The sequence below is a fragment of the Xyrauchen texanus genome, chromosome 7 (genome assembly GCF_025860055.1).
Source record: "Xyrauchen texanus isolate HMW12.3.18 chromosome 7, RBS_HiC_50CHRs, whole genome shotgun sequence".
Taxonomy (NCBI): Eukaryota; Metazoa; Chordata; class Actinopteri; order Cypriniformes; family Catostomidae; genus Xyrauchen; species Xyrauchen texanus.
Genome location: NC_068282.1, coordinates 50,227,234 through 50,244,294, shown reverse-complemented (window position 1 = coordinate 50,244,294; position 17,061 = coordinate 50,227,234). Strand labels below are relative to the sequence as shown.

Here is a 17,061-nt window from a genome sequence, read left to right as displayed (position 1 = left end):
TTGACAAACTCACTTGCAAGTATTTTTACACCTTTTAAGTGATGGTTACACCAATTGTCACAATCATTTTTATTATTATTTTAAATGTCTGAAACCAACATGGACACCAGGATTACTTTCATTTCCAAAGTTGATGTGTTTTAAAAAATTTTGTTTTATATATATATATAATTTTATTACCTTGGAAAACCTTATTTGTCAACGATCATGTATGCAATATTATAGGCCTATTATTAGTTTTCATACATATTTTACTCAAAAACGAATTCAAATATTGCCTTATGTGTATACAAGGCTGTAGATTTGGCTTTGGTTTTTATAATATATATATATATATATATATATTAGAGTTAATGATATAGGTTAATGAGAAATGTGAAGTCAATCTGATTGTGTTGATCATGGGATGGCGCTCTCGAGCAGGTCTAAAAATACTCTGAAGTCTCTCAGATGCGGAACAACAAGTCTGAACAAACTCTGCTGCTTCACTTCCGAATGTTTGAGACACCTCCATCAGATGTGCACCTCCTCCGATCACCTGAGAGAGACTCACCTGAGATCATGACGGACAACGAGCGCGCGGCGAGAACTCTGAAACACCTGCTGCAGAAGGCGGGAAACGGCCGCTGCGCGGACTGCGACGTGGACAGTAAGTGCGGGAGATTCGCTCGCGTTAAAAATGACCGACAAACCGGAGCGTGCGCGCGCGCGAGAAGACTGCAGGACCGGACCTGCTCTCGAGACACACAGGGGGCGTGACGCGTGCCAACTCACCTGAAATACTCACACCTTTATACGAGAATACAAGACGAACTTTTACATTTGAGCAGGTTTAGCTTTGACATTGAGATGTTTTGAATGGAATAAATAAATGTTTCGGCTTTTTAAACTCATGTAAATCACGTTCCTGTTTTTAAGCCGAAAGGATGCAAATGTAGAGTAGTTTGTAAAGGGGAAGACAGAAGTGATTGTTTTGTGCTTGTGGTTTTACTTAATGCAGGATTACATTTGAACAGTACTTCACTAGAACAAAGTGTTTTAGGAGTCATTATATCCCAGACATCAGGATTGTGGGAATGTGTTTGAAGGTGTGGCTGTTTTCTAAGAACATGTTTCTGGGAAGAGAAAAGACAGACAGATAAAAGGGGGATCTGGGTGGAGTTTAAGGACACATGAAGAAACAGGAAGTGTGTTTCTGACCACTGTACACTCAGATAGCAAAATAGATTTGGGCTGAATTTGGCAACATCTCTGCAGTGAGTTTGGCACACACACACACTGTTAACACTGAACATGTGCCGCTCTTAAAAACATCATATATTTGCATTCATTTTTAATCTATTTTTATTCCCCGAGAGCCACATAAAATGTTAGCTTCTTGTGCCAAAAACTTGTGTCTTATTTTATCCATGGCCATTTTGCGTCCTCTCTCTGACGGGCTTTTGGCTCTCTTTGAGACGTCTGTAAATGCCCTCTTCGTTTTTGCTGTTTCATTTAGGCATTTGGCACTTATTTCGGGGACAATCCCCCCAGAGAAACCTGGAGTTCAGCGTCTTGCTCAAGCACACAATGCCGGTGGTTTCTGGGGATCGAACCAGCAACCTTCTGCTTACCTTATCCTGTGCTTTAGCCCACTATGCCACCACCAGTCCAAAGTGGCATCAGTAACAGCGCTTTAAGTTATCTGAAAACATATGGGCATTTATTACATTTAGTGTTGTATGGCTAAAGTTTAGTGTTTTTAAATATATATATATATTTACATATCAGAGAATTCAAAGACTTAATCCAGATTGATTGTCAAAAAGCGTTTGTGTAACTTTGTCATTCCAAATCAAATTCCAATTCATCATCTTGCCGGGCGTGGCACATTCAAATGAAATTCACACTCATCCAATTCTTAAATTGTGATTATTTATTTATGGATGTATGTTTGCTTAAACCTGTGTTATAGCATCAGATTGTGCTGTGAGAGTGTTTGTAAGGCAGTAATAACAGTTCAGTCACCACTAGCCAAAAGCTGGATTTACAGGATATACTCACTCCAGACGCTCGATCAGGGAGTTCATGGGATGTGACCTGGGATGGATTACAGACCGGGCTAATGGGGCCAGTGCCCAGGGGCCCTTGACTGTCTGGGGGTCAACAACTTTTAGAGGGCGGCCCTTGGAGATAATTGGCCCCGGGGCCTTTCCAAGTCATAATCCGTCCCTAGATGTGACACAATCCTATTGGACTCTGATAGCATATTTGTGTAATGTCACTGCACGCGTATTCATCTCTCTCTTTCTCTCAGATCCGGAATGGGGCTCTAGTTCTTTAGGAGTGTTCATCTGTCACGGCTGCTCTGGAATCCACAGGAACATTCCCAGTATTGGAAAAGTGAAATCTCTCCAACTCGCGCGCTGGGAGGATTCAGAAGTTCAGGTTTTCATTGATGTTTCTGGCTTCTGTTCATGTCATGTTTTCTGAATTATAGGAATGGTTGAAACAAAAATGTCATTATTTGCTCACCATCATGCCATTCCAAACCAGCATGCTGTTATTTGGAACATGTGTTATGTGGAACAATCTTCACGCCGCTCTTTTCCAAACAATAGCGGTTCGTGTTGACCAAGCACCATATAAAGAGTCCAAGTCTTCTGAAAACGACTTTAACCTCCGCTATAATATACAATCACATTCTTTATCAAACCGCACGGTTACTCCTTTGTGTTCTATGAAAAAAGCAAAACAAGATTTTGGAATTGTGTGAAGATGAGTAAATAATGACAGAACAATGGTTTGAACTGCACATAAACCCTTTTAAACTATATGCATTTTGAAAATGTGTTTGTGCATTAATCAAACCAGATGCCTATTAATCATGTTTAATTGGTGCCACATAAATGCAATTGTTGTTGTAGCATAAATGTTCATATATGTATATTTATGTATTTATATCTGTGTTTGTAGTTCATGTCTGAGCATGGGAACGAAGCCATGAAGGCCAAATATGAGGCTGCACTTCCTGTTTACTACTACAAACCCACTCATAGAGACTGCCAGTGAGTTACCATGGCAACGTGCCTGCATCTCTCAGCATAACGAGCACATTTATAACGACCTGTCTTCTCTGATCTCAACACTCCTGCCGGTCGAGACGCATCTGTCTGACAGTTTGTTGGATGTTTGGTCAGATTTGAGAAGAAGCGTTTGATGCATACACAAAAATGACATGACTTAGTAAAAATCACATTTTTGCAACTTTTAAGGTTAGTGTCACGTCAGAGTGAGCATCAAAGAGTTGCTCGGGATTTCATCATCTGTGTGTGCATGTTTTTAGGGTTCTGAAGGAACAGTGGATTCGGGCGAAGTACGAGAGGCAGGAATTCATTGAAGAGGGCAAGAAGCTGATCTATGAGGACGGTACGTGTATGTGATTCAGAATACTGTGATTCTGTTTTTTAGCATCTGATGATTGACATACACGTTGACCAATCGCAGAGAGGAGAGATGGCATGCTAATGAAAAGAGGGCGGGACAACGGACAGTTTCTATACAGACGATTCATCCTGTCTTTGAGGGACGGCACACTAAAGTACTACACTAAACTTGATGTGAGTGACACACACACACACACACTCACACACACACACACAAACACACTCACACACACACACACACACACACTCACACACACTCACACACACACTCACACACACACACACACACACACACACACACACACAAACATACATTCACACACACACACACACACACACACACATATGAGTGTTAGTAGACACATGCTGGTGATCACTGTTATCTGTAAAGTGTGTTACTACAATGGCGATGTTTCTCTGATTTACAAGCTTGTAGTACCACCTGTTCTCTCCAGGGGGCAGTAAGTGTAACTTCAGCTGTATAGACAACGAGCAGCTTATACAGAGAACAAACACACTTACTGACAGCAGACAGCACAAGATGAGAACACGCTCTTGCACACAAACACAGCTTGATGGAACGCAACTCTGAATGGATCTCAAGATGTGTTTTACTTACATTCAAACTTCGTTTAATTTGACACAGTGACCTAAAAACAGTGTGTTTATGACGTGACGCACCCGAGACGCTCCAAAAGCATCCATCTGACGCAGGTGCACATTGACGCGTCCTTTAATAAGCTCTTATAATAAATAAATGACGAATTCAGTTGAAAATGGATTACTGGGAACTGTAATCACTGATTGGCTTATGTTCAATAATATGGGAATTTTTTATTTATTTATTTATTTTTGTCTTTTTAATGCTTTACTTGTGTTCCAAAATAATGTAATGCATTTTAATTATCTGTATTATAATTTTTATTATTTATAATTATTTAAATAACTATTTATAGTTATTTAATCATTATATATTGATTTATTATTAACTGAGGGGCTTTTTTAGGAAATATTTATGCATACCATTAATTGTGATTAATTCGATTAATTAATCGGCATACCATGTAATTAATTCGATTTAAAATTGTAATGGTTTGACAGCCCTACTTCTAAGTTTTATATTTACAAACATATTGTATATTTCGGCTTTAAATGCACAGCACATTGTGGACATTTTGAAGATGCATTTGATGCAACTTATTATATTAAATTTAGTGCTGTCAGTCGATTAAAATATTTAATTGCGATTAAGCTCATGATTTTTCATAGTTAATCGTGATTAACCGCAGATTTTGTAAGTGCTGAAATTTTGATATATATATATATATATATATATATATATATATATATATATATATATATATATATATACTTCTTTTCCTGTCAAAAAAATTTGTTTCCTTTTAAGCCAAGAAAACAAAACAATATGTAACAATGTAATGCTTTATTATCATTTTCCAAACAAAGCCTTCCACAATATAAAGATAGAAATGCACTAAAATATCACAAGAAACGTATAATTTCCCAAAGTCTGAGTGCGAGTTTGACTAATTAACAGAACTAGTTTCCACGTTGATTGCATATTCATTAGAATGGCCATTAAATCCTTTAAACTCGCATCTTCCACAACATTAAGCATGTCTATCCACTTTTAGAAATCGTGAAGCCACATTTATATGATTCACGCCATTCTTTAAACATCTTGTTTAGCTTTTAGCGGTAGCACAGCACTTGTAATGACACTTGTAGCAAAAGTGCAACACGGCGCCGGGAAATGTCGATGCTTCAGAATTGGTAATTGTGTTTATCGCATTAAAGAAAAATGAACGTGTTAAACATTTGAATAAATTGTATGCGTTTACAGGTTTACAGCTCTAATTAAATTGCAACACTATGCTTAGTACTAACACAAAATCTCTGAGAATTCATAAAAATAAAAAAATAAAAAATATTTTTCTGAATATCCACATATTCTTTTCCAAAATTATCAAGACTTTGGTCTTCCCCCTTCAAGTAGATAGAAGCTGCACTTGGATCTATAGAAAATAGCATTCCCAAGTTGGCCGCTGAGTGAACTGACTTGCCTTGAAATGGACTTTGTTATTTTTATGGTAGGGAAATATTCAGCTGAGCTTTGTTTGCATTTCCAATGATGCAATCGATGGGGAAATGTATTGTTCTTGTTTTATTTAATAAGCAAGTTGCCTCTTTTTGCCTAAAATTGTCAAATCTAAACCAATAGTTACACTTTTAAATGAATGATAAATTAACTGTTTCCTGTGATCTCAAACTTCTGCGTGGAGCTAACTGGTGCTTTGTTGTCACATATCTAGTCTCTGTCTGTCTGTCTCTCTCTCTGTCTGTCTGTCTGTCTGTCTGAAGGCAAAGGAACCAAAGGCAGTTATAAAGGTGGACACCATCAACGCCTGCTTCCAGCCAGATAAGATCGGAAACCCCAACGGTCTGCAGATCACCTACCTGAAAGACAACGCCACACGAAACATCTTCGTTTACCATGACAGCAGTAAAGTGTGTGAAAACAAACATGTACACACACAAACTGGTGCAGATGGAGCTGTCATATCTCTGACCTCCATATGTCTCTCTCTGTCTCTTCATCAGGAGATCGTGGACTGGTTTAACGCAATCCGAGCGACTCAGTTGCACTATCTGAAGGTGGCGTTCCCTGGAGCAACGGATGCTGAGGTGAACTGCGTAAAACAAATATTGCTTGTGTCTTTATTTCATATACTGTAAGTTGATTTGATCATTGGCAGTAAACTGATATCACTTGTGTTTCATGTTCAGCTGAGGCCCAAACTAACACGCAGCTTCCTGAAAGAAGGTTTCATGGAGAAAACAGGGCCCAGGGTGAGACGTGTGTAATATATTAGTTTTGAATATTCGTTGAATTTTAAGATAAAGTAAATTTCAATGCTAAAATTAGCATGCTAAAATGCTCTGTTATCAGCACTGCACAAGCATTAGGTAAGTACAATCAACTATATTTAATGAAAAACACAGTGGTGCCACCAGTATTATGAATCTTGGGTTCGTTGTACCGCTACGGCACCGCTAAAGGCTGCTCTGCAACACTAAGTTTACCTTGAACTGTCTATTGAAGCGCTTAATTTCTCATTTTACTTTTTTATTTAATATTTGAGCAATTTGAACGGGTGAAACCTTTTGGCTTTTGTACGCACTTTTGTTAACAGCCAGATACAGTGGCAAGAAAAAGTATGTGAGCCCTTTGGAATTGGTCCGTTTTCTCCATTATGTGTTCAATATTCTCAGTGCTGTGGAAAAAGTAAGTGAACCTTTGGATTTAATATCTGGTCATTCCTCATTTGGCAGCAATAACCTCAATCAAGCCTTTCTGATAGATGCGGAATAAACTTGCACAACGTTCAGAAGGAATTTTGGACCATTATTCCTTACAGAACTGCTTCAGCTCATACATACTCTCAGGATATCTGGTCTGAACGGCTCTCTTGAGGTCATTCCACAGCATCTCTATTGGGTTAAGATCTGGGCTCTGACTGGGACAATCCAAAAGGTTTTGAAAAACATTTTCCCACTAGCGTTGTGGAGTGTCAAGGTGGTCTTTGGCAAACTTCAGGCACAGAGCAATATTTTTGTTGGAAAGCAGCGGCTTCCTTCATGATGTCCTGCCATGAACACCATACCGGGGGGATTGTCCCTGTAATAAGTGCACTGTAAGTCACTTTGGATAAAAGCATCTGCCAAATGTGTAAATGTAAATGCTCGTTCGTGGTGTCCTGCCAAGGATACATACCTGTTTAATGTTTTCTGTATAGAAGACTCATGAACAGAGATGTTAACCAGTTCCAATGATTCCTTAAAATCTTTATCGGTCACTCTGGGGTTCTTGTTTACCTCATTGGTCATCCTGCGGGGTGTCCTTTGAGTCATCTTGGCTGGACGGCCACTTCTAGAGAGAGTGTACCTATAGTACTAAATCATCTCCATTTATAGACAGTTTTTCTCACTGTGGACAGATGAATATCTAACGGCCACTTCTAGAGAGAGTACCTATAGTACTAAATCATCTCCATTTATAGACAGTTTGTCTAACTGTGGACAGATGAATATCTAACGGCCACTTCTAGAGAGAGTACCTACAGTACTAAATCATCTCCATTTATAGACAGTTTGTCTAACTGTGAACAGATGAATATCTAATGGACACTTCTAGTGAGAGTACCTACAGTACTAAATCATCTCCAATTATAGACAGTTTGTCTCACTGTGGACAGATGAATATCTAACGGCCACTTCTAGTGAGAGTACCTATAGTACTAAATCATCTCCATTTATATACAGTTTGTCTTACTGTGGACAGATGAATATCTAACGGCCACTTCTAGTGAGAGTACCTATAGTACTAAATCACCTCCATTTATAGACAGTTTGTCTAACTGTGGACAGATGAATATCTAACGGCCACTTCTAGAGAGAGTACCTATAGTACTAAATCATCTCCAATTATAGACAGTTTGTCTTACTGTGGACAGATGAATATCTAACGGCCACTTCTAGAGAGAGTACCTATAGTACTAAATCATCTCCAATTATAGACAGTTTGTCTCACTGTGGACAGATGAATATCTAACGGCCACTTCTAGAGAGAGTACCTATAGTACTAAATCATCTCCAATTATAGACAGTTTGTCTCACTGTGGACAGATGAATATCTAATGGACACTTCTAGTGAGAGTACCTATAGTACTAAATCATCTCCAATTATAGACAGTTTGTCTCACTGTGGACAGATGAATATCTAACGGCCACTTCTAGAGAGAGTACCTATAGTACTAAATCATCTCCAATTATAGACAGTTTGTCTCACTGTGGACAGATGAATATCTAATGGACACTTCTAGTGAGAGTACCTATAGTACTAAATCATCTCCATTTATAGACAGTTTGTCTCACTGTGGACAGATGAATATCTAATGGACACTTCTAGAGAGAGTACCTATAGTACTAAATCATCTCCAATTATAGACAGTTTGTCTCACTGTGGACAGATGAATATCTAATGGACACTTCTAGAGAGAGTACCTATAGTACTAAATCATCTCCAATTATAGACAGTTTGTCTCACTGTGGACAGATGAATATCTAATGGACACTTCTAGAGAGAGTACCTATAGTACTAAATCATCTCCAATTATAGACAGTTTGTCTTACTGTGGACAGATGAATATCTAACGGCCACTTCTAGAGAGAGTACCTATAGTACTAAATCATCTCCAATTATAGACAGTTTGTCTCACTGTGGACAGATGAATATCTAACGGCCACTTCTAGAGAGAGTACCTATAGTACTAAATCATCTCCAATTATAGACAGTTTGTCTCACTGTGGACAGATGAATATCTAACGGCCACTTCTAGAGAGAGTACCTATAGTACTAAATCATCTCCAATTATAGACAGTTTGTCTCACTGTGGACAGATGAATATCTAATGGACACTTCTAGTGAGAGTACCTATAGTACTAAATCATCTCCAATTATAGACAGTTTGTCTCTCTGTGGACAGATGAATATCTAATGGACACTCCTAGTGAGAGTACCTATAGTACTAAATCATCTCCAATTATAGACAGTTTGTCTCACTCTGGACAGATGAATATCTAACAGCCACTTCTAGTGAGAGTACCTATAGTACTAAATCATCTCCAATTATAGACAGTTTGTCTCACTCTGGACAGATGAATATCTAACGGCCACTTCTAGTGAGAGTACCTATAGTACTAAATCATCTCCAATTATAGACAGTTTGTCTCACTGTGGACAGATGAATATCTAATGGACACTTCTAGTGAGAGTACCTATAGTACTAAATCATCTCCAATTATAGATAGTTTGTCTCACTGTGGACAGATGAATATCTAATGGACACTTCTAGTGAGAGTACATATAGTACTAAATCATCTCCAATTATAGACAGTTTGTCTCACTGTGGACAGATGAATATCTAACGGCCACTTCTAGAGAGAGTACCTATAGTACTAAATCATCTCCAATTATAGACAGTTTGTCTAACTGTGGACAGATGAATATCTAACGGCCACTTCTAGAGAGAGTACCTATAGTACTAAATCATCTCCATTTATAGACAGTTTGTCTCACTCTGGACAGATGAATATCTAACGGCCACTTCTAGTGAGAGTACCTGTAGTACTAAATCATCTCCATTTATAGACAGTTTGTCTCACTCTGGACAGATGAATATCTAACGGCCACTTCTAGTGAGAGTACCTATAGTACTAAATCATCTCCAATTATAGACAGTTTGTCTCACTGTGAACAGATGAATATCTAACGGCCACTTCTAGTGAGAGTACCTATAGTACTAAATCATCTCCATTTATAGACAGTGTGTCTAACTGTGGACAGATGAATATCTAACGGCCACTTCTAGTGAGAGTACCTATAGTACTAAATCATCTCCAATTATAGACAGTTTGTCTCACTGTGAACAGATGAATATCTAACGGCCACTTCTAGTGAGAGCACCTATAGTACTAAATCATCTCCAATTATAGACAGTTTGTCTCACTGTGAACAGATGAATATCTAACGGCCACTTCTAGTGAGAGTACCTATAGTACTAAATCATCTCCATTTATAGACAGTTTGTCTAACTGTGGACAGATGAATATCTAATTTAACCATATCTTATGTAACTTTGTAATCATTTCCAGCAAAGCAACAGTTCTTGATCGTAAGTCTTCTGAGATATCTTCTTATTGAGGCATGGTCCATGTCAGCAGATGCTTCTTGTGACAGCAAACTCAAAATGTTTGAGTGCTTTTTATAAATCAAAGTAGCTCTAATCCGCACCTCCAATCTCGTTTAATTAATTGGATATCAGGTTTGCCAACTCCTGACTCTTATCAGCTTTTTTGTCGTCTTTAGCCTAGGGGTTCACATACTTTTTTTACAGCCCTGTGAATGATTAATGGGATGTGTTCAATAAAGACATTAAAGATTATAATTGGTTAATTATATAGTGTGTGTTGTAAATGTGTATAGTGATTCATTTAGGACACAGCTTTCTTAATAATAATGTGCACCGATGAATCGTTCACAATAGATCAGGAACATTTATTACGAATGTACATATATAGTCTGGTTTGATTTCATGTTGATTTTAACAGTTGTATATGTTGTTTAAATGGCCCATTAAATGATCACATGTCTGTGTGTGTTTGCAGCAAACAGAAGGCTTTAAGAAGCGCTGGTTCACTCTGGATCACAGACGGCTCATGTACTTCAAAGATCCACTGGTGAGACTTGTTTTTCCTCTCTTAGCTTTGCTCTTTGATTGGGTGACTTCCTGGTTTGATTTCAGTAAAACAGGTTAGTTGTGAGTTGATCGGAATTGAAATCAGATGTTCTTGTTTGTTACTGGCTGCTCTGAGATCAGATGTTTCTGTATTTCAAAGTTTTTGCTACAGATTTTAAATGGGAAAGCTGATTAGAGGACAGAAATCATTCCACACATCAACTGAATTCCAGACAGTGAAATGAGGCACATTTTATTTTTAGAAACTTGCATGGGCACCTGCAGGATTTAATCTGAGCATACGTACAAAGCCTTAAAGTGAAACCCGACCCGTACCCGAGACCATGTGACCCGACCCGACCCTACCTGGCCCGAATGATACCGTCAGCTTTGAAGCCTGAACCCAACCCGAAATCGCTTACTATCTAATTTCTTCTCCTAGTATAGCTGTATTTTATGTAAGCATATAGACAACATTCGTAGCAGTACTGAAACAGTAAACATACACAGTTTTAACGAGGCACAGCAGCCCCTCCGTATACTAGAGCAGAAGGGGAAAAAGCATTGACTAACTTCACCTGGTGCAGAACAATCTAGAAACACTGCAACAGTCCCCACTTTACAGCCTAAACGTGTTAATATTGTTGAATCTTTGTGACCACTGCGCTGAAAACAATCTAGATGCAGCGCAAGAATGAAACCGAGCGCAGGTGTCTCAACATGTGTTTTTGAAAATCTTAAGTTCTTTTTAAGTTCTTGACATGGTGTTTAAAATGTGCCGGTCCTGCGCGAGACGCTGAAGAAAAAGCGAGACGTGGTGCAAATGTCGAAGGCATTCGTCCAGCATGTGTTTAAACAAGGGGAAAACAGAACAGAAGTGTTTAAATACATTTGGTGTGAACGGCCCCTGACTTGTCTGTCCGCGTGTGTCTGTGAGTTCTAGCGCGAAACAAGATCAGTAGGCCTGTTTATTTCTTCATTCATTAAAAGTCTGAACCCCACCCAAAACCTGTCGGGTTCTCTGGTCCCGTCAGGCCCGAGTCAGGTTGCAGACCTCTTAATCTGCCCAATTTATTCATGTAACTATTGGCTAAAGTATTTCCTCCAGTAACCGTTCAGACAGACCGTTTCATGCTGAAAAAGCAAAACGCATCCCAACGAATAGAGCCGAATGCAGGTGTCCCGAGACGCATTTTTAATCAGTTGAAGTTCTTTTTAACTTGACACAGTGTCTAAAAATGCAGCGCTCCCATGAGAGATGCTAAAAACGCAGTGAAACGTGACGCAGTTTTCAAAAGACATCATCTAGCAAATGTTTACATGGAAAACGATTGAAAAACAGCACGCAAAAACAAGTTCAGATTGAACAGCCCCTTGTTCACATGACACAGCACTAGCTGAATTTTCTCAAAGCTTGTGCACAGATGTCTTAGATTTCTAGTAGGGCTGCCCCGTGATAGTTGACCAAACATTAGATGATGAGAAGAGTCTTGATTGGTCGGTTGGTCGCAGAAAAAAAAGAACTCCAGGAAACCGATGAACAGCGGTATTACTGATGGTTGGACACTAGGTGGTACTATGGGGTAGTTTTCGTTAAGCAGGGTTTGGGTTAAGCCTGCACAAAAAGCAAGACACCTTGATTTCAAACTTTTAACTTTATTTTTTATTTATTTTAACAAAAAATTTAAATGAAACTGAAAAACAATGAAGTGCAATTAAAATGTGTGTTGTCAAGAACTTACTTCATCCATTAAGTAAGTGTGTGTGTGTGTATTATACAGTGGTGGCCAAAAATATTGGCACCCTTGGTAAATATGAGCAAAGAAGGCTGAGAAAACAATCTGTATTGTTTATTTTTTTTTTGACCTTTCATTAAAAGATTCACTAAAATCGAACCTTTAATTGAAGTTAAACAATTGAAAGAGGGACAATTAATCTCATTATTAAATACATATTTTTCTCCAAAACACATTGACCACAATTATTGGCACTCCTAAAAATTCTTATGACTAAATTATATCTGAAGTATGTTCCCATTCATATTTTACTTTTTTTTTTTGTGTGTACCTGGGTGACTAGGTTCATGAAATTGTTCAGCTATGACTTCCTGTTTCACAGGGGTATAAATATGACATAACACACAAGCCACATTCTCTTAATCATCCATCACAACGGGTAAGACCAAAGAATATAGATATGATGTGTGGCAGAAGGTTGTGGAGCTACTCAAAATGGAAAATGGTTATAAGAAAATAGCCAAAGCATTGAAAATGCCCATTTCCACCATCCGGGCAATAATAAAGAAGTGCCAGTCAACTGGAGATCTTAAGAATCGGCCTGGAAGAGGACGTGTGTCTCTATTGTCTCCACACACAGTGAGGAGGATGTTCAAGTGGCCAAAGAAGCTCCAAGGATCACAGCTGGAGAACTGCAGACATTAATTGGGTCTTGGGGTCAGAAAGTCTCCAGAACTACAATCAGATGCCACATACATGACCACAAGTTGTTTGGGAGGGTTTCAAGAAAAAAGCCTCTGCTCTCATCCAACAGCAAACTCAAGCGTCTTCAGTTTGTCAGACACTACTGGAGCTTCAAATGCGGCAGGGTTTTATGGTTACATACCAGATACCAGAGATGGGTTTGGCACACAGAGAGATGAAGAAGTACCCGATGCCCACGTTAAATGTAGTGCTGAATCTTCAATGTTGTGGGGCTGTTTACCTGCCAGAGTTCCTGGTCATCTTGTTCGGATACATGGCATCATGGACTCTATCATATACCAGCAGATACAAAACCTAAACCCGATTGCCTCTGCCAGAAAGCTTCAAATGGACCCTGGTTGGATCTTCCAGCAGGAAAATGATCCAAAACAAACACAAAAATGTTTCACTGACCATAAAATCAAGGTTCTACCATGGCATCCCAGTCCCCGGAACCATCTAGAACACCTGTGGGGCGAACTGAAGAGGAGAGTCCACCATGTGAATTTGAAGGATCTGGAGAGATTCTGTATGGAGGAATGATCTCAGATCCCTTCATGTGTTCTTTAACCTCATTATGCATTTTAGCAGAAGAGGTTGCACAAAGGTTTGGATAAAAGGGTGCCAATAATTATGGCCAATGTGTTTTGGAGAAAAATATTCATTTAATACTGAGATACTTCCTCTGTTTCAATTGTTTTACTTCAATTAAAGTTTATAATTTTTATTTTATAATTTTTTTTTTATGAAAGATCAACAATACAGCAATATAAACAAAACAGATTTTTTTTCACAGCCTTTATTGCTCATATTTACCAAGGGTGCCAATATTTTTGGCCACCACTGTATATATATATACAGTATAGACATCTCGCAACATCCAATTACATCGGAAACCCCTGGGATGAGCGATCGTGAATATTCTTGCTTTAGTGATTTTGCATTGAAAATTAAATTAATTTATTTTAAAAACTGAAACTTAAATTAAATACATTTCTAAATTCAAACTGCCCTCCAAACTAAATGAAAAAGCAAATAATGAAGTGATCAAAAAATTGTATATATATAAATAAGTAACCGTCAGGCAAGTATCCGTCTAAACATACAGGCGGAAAATTACATTTTTATCATTTTACAGTTTGTCATCATTTTAATTGACACAGCACCACAAAAATACACATCCATATACATATACATTGTGTATACATCTGAATGTTGATTATAAAAGTGTTCATGGGCATGTTATGCATCAACATAATATGTTTAAAAAAAGAGATAATGAAATGGATAATTAACTAGATAAATAAATGAAACAATCGACAGCGTCTGTGTCATATGTGTTTCAGGATGCGTTTGCTAAAGGTGAGGTGTTCCTGGGTCACAGAGATCATGGTTACCGCGTCACCCTCGGACTGCCAGCAGGAACTCACTGTAATGGCACCTGGCAGTATGGCATCACCATAGAAACACCCGAACGCAGCTTCCTGTTCACCTGTGAAACGGATCTGGAGCAAAAGGTTTGGATGGGCCATTTCAATGATGTCATCAGCATTCCCATGAGCCCTCAGGAGTACACAGGTAACACAACAAACACCGTCAACACAGTTTACTGTATATATGATCATACTGTCCAGTCCTTACAGAGATGCATGAATGTGTTTTCAGTGGAGGCGTACTTCAAACACAAACACTGATGGAGTGTTCCGCTTGTTTGACCTTTCACCTGTGACCTCTGCAGCCACGCATTCAGTTACGAGCCCACAAACTGAACTGACACGGATCTCACAGCGTGTGCATCAGATATGTTATTCTGTTGTGTTTCTCCCATTTGTTTATGTAGTTTAAGTTTTTGTATTGTTGTAAACTATGCTATGATACTGTATCATTGTATCCATTACATCCAGCATAAATTCAGAGTTACCATGTGGACCATGGCAATATATATATACAGTATGTACTCTCTCTGTCTCTCTCTCTCTCTCTATATATATATATATATTTTACACAAGTCATATCTTAGAGTAGCATCTAAATGAATATCAGTACCATAGTGTATCTTAAAGTACTGTGGTATTACCAGATCACTGTACAACAAAAGTATTTTTAAAGGGTTGTATTGTGGTCTAAAGTGGCTAAAATGAGTTTCTGCCATGCTATGTCGTAGGACGCCCCCTAGTGCCGATACTGAGTTGTTAATTTTTCAGCTGACTCTAAAATTTGTCAAGAAATTTGATAAAATTTCAACTTTAAGGAACCATCCAACCATCCATCCATCCATCCATCCATCGTCAACCGCTTATCCTGTGTACAGGGTCGCGGGGGGCTGGAGCCTATCCCAGCTAACATTGGGCGAAAGGCGGGTGATACCCTGGACAGGTCGCCAGTCCATCGCAGGGCCACACATAGACAGACATACACCACTCCACACTCCACATCCACATCCACATCCACATCCACAGCCACATCTTTTTTGGAGACACCAATTAACCTAGCCTGCATGTCTTTTGGATGGTGGGAGGAAGCCAGAGTACCTGGAGAGAACCCACGCAGACACGGGGAGAACATGCAAACTCCACACAGAAAGGCCGGGGCAACCAGGGTTTGAACCCACGACCTTCTTGCTGTGAGGCGACAGTGCTAACCGCTGCACCACCGTGCCGCCCACTTTAAGGAACCATTTAACATTAAAAAATGTTCAGGAAATGATCCTGTATTATTACACGGCTATTTAGCATATTAATAAATGGACATGAAATATTGATTTGAGTGTAAATGATTAAATGATCCATTTAATAATTAAGCAATAATGTATGAAAGGTCGTGTTACAGTATGTTGTGTCTAGAGTCACAGCTAAAGGACATTGTTTTAGACATAGTGACTATATTCACAAAATAGCATGACTCAAGTGATTTATTGCCTTTCTAACACTGTCATAATACAAATAATAAGGACGTACATTTTCATTTAAACATTATTTTATTTAGCAAATTTATGAGTGTCATCCTTCCACTGGACAATCTATTCTTGTACTCTGATGTTAATTACTGTTCTCCATGTTCCACTTCACAACTGTTACTGTATTGTGGATTTGTACACGTCTGTAACACTGTATTTAATAATCCGAATACTGTTTTGCATTTGTTATAAAATATGTTTGCCTGACACTGCTTTTAATAATCTGTAGGTGTTCATGAGGTTTCATTAGTTTTTTCGAATTAATTGCATACATCAATATGTGCAAAGAAAGGCTCTCAAATAAAATAAATTCAATATATAATTAATTATGAATAATATATATAATTTAGATAATGAATAATAATAATAATATATATATATATATATATATATATATATATATATATATATATATATATATAAATAATTTAGATAATAATGATATATAATTTAGATAATGTATAATAATAATAAATATATATATATAAACATAATTTAGATAATGCATAATAATAATATAAAATGTAGATAATGTATAATAATTATATATATAAAAATAATTTAGATAATTAATAATAATAATATAATATATAATTTAGATAATGAATAATAATTATATATATATAAATAATTTAGATAATGAATAATACTAATATAAAATGTAGATAATGTATAATAATTATATATATATATATAAACATAATTTAGATAATGAATAATAATAATAATAAATATAAATAATTTAGATAATGAATAATAATAATATATAATTTAGATAATGAATAATAATAATATATAATTTAAATAATGTATAATAATTATATATATATATAAACATAATTTAGATAATGAATAATAATAATAAATATAAATAATTTAGA

At 37.5% G+C, this 17,061-nt stretch overlaps 1 protein-coding gene across 1 annotated transcript; it reads left to right on the top strand.

Annotated features, from left to right (window-relative positions):
* The first annotated feature begins 453 nt into the window (after positions 1 to 453).
* zgc:92360 (uncharacterized protein LOC436988 homolog) lies at positions 454 to 15,636 on the top strand. Its single transcript, XM_052129875.1, has 11 exons — positions 454 to 649; positions 2,297 to 2,427; positions 2,956 to 3,047; positions 3,326 to 3,408; positions 3,487 to 3,599; positions 5,808 to 5,954; positions 6,048 to 6,131; positions 6,234 to 6,296; positions 10,674 to 10,745; positions 14,571 to 14,802; positions 14,890 to 15,636. The coding sequence occupies exons 1-11, from the start codon at positions 496 to 498 to the stop codon at positions 14,916 to 14,918; spliced, it is 1,200 nt and encodes a 399-aa protein (XP_051985835.1). The 5' UTR covers positions 454 to 495; the 3' UTR covers positions 14,919 to 15,636.
* The last annotated feature ends 1,425 nt before the right edge of the window (positions 15,637 to 17,061 follow it).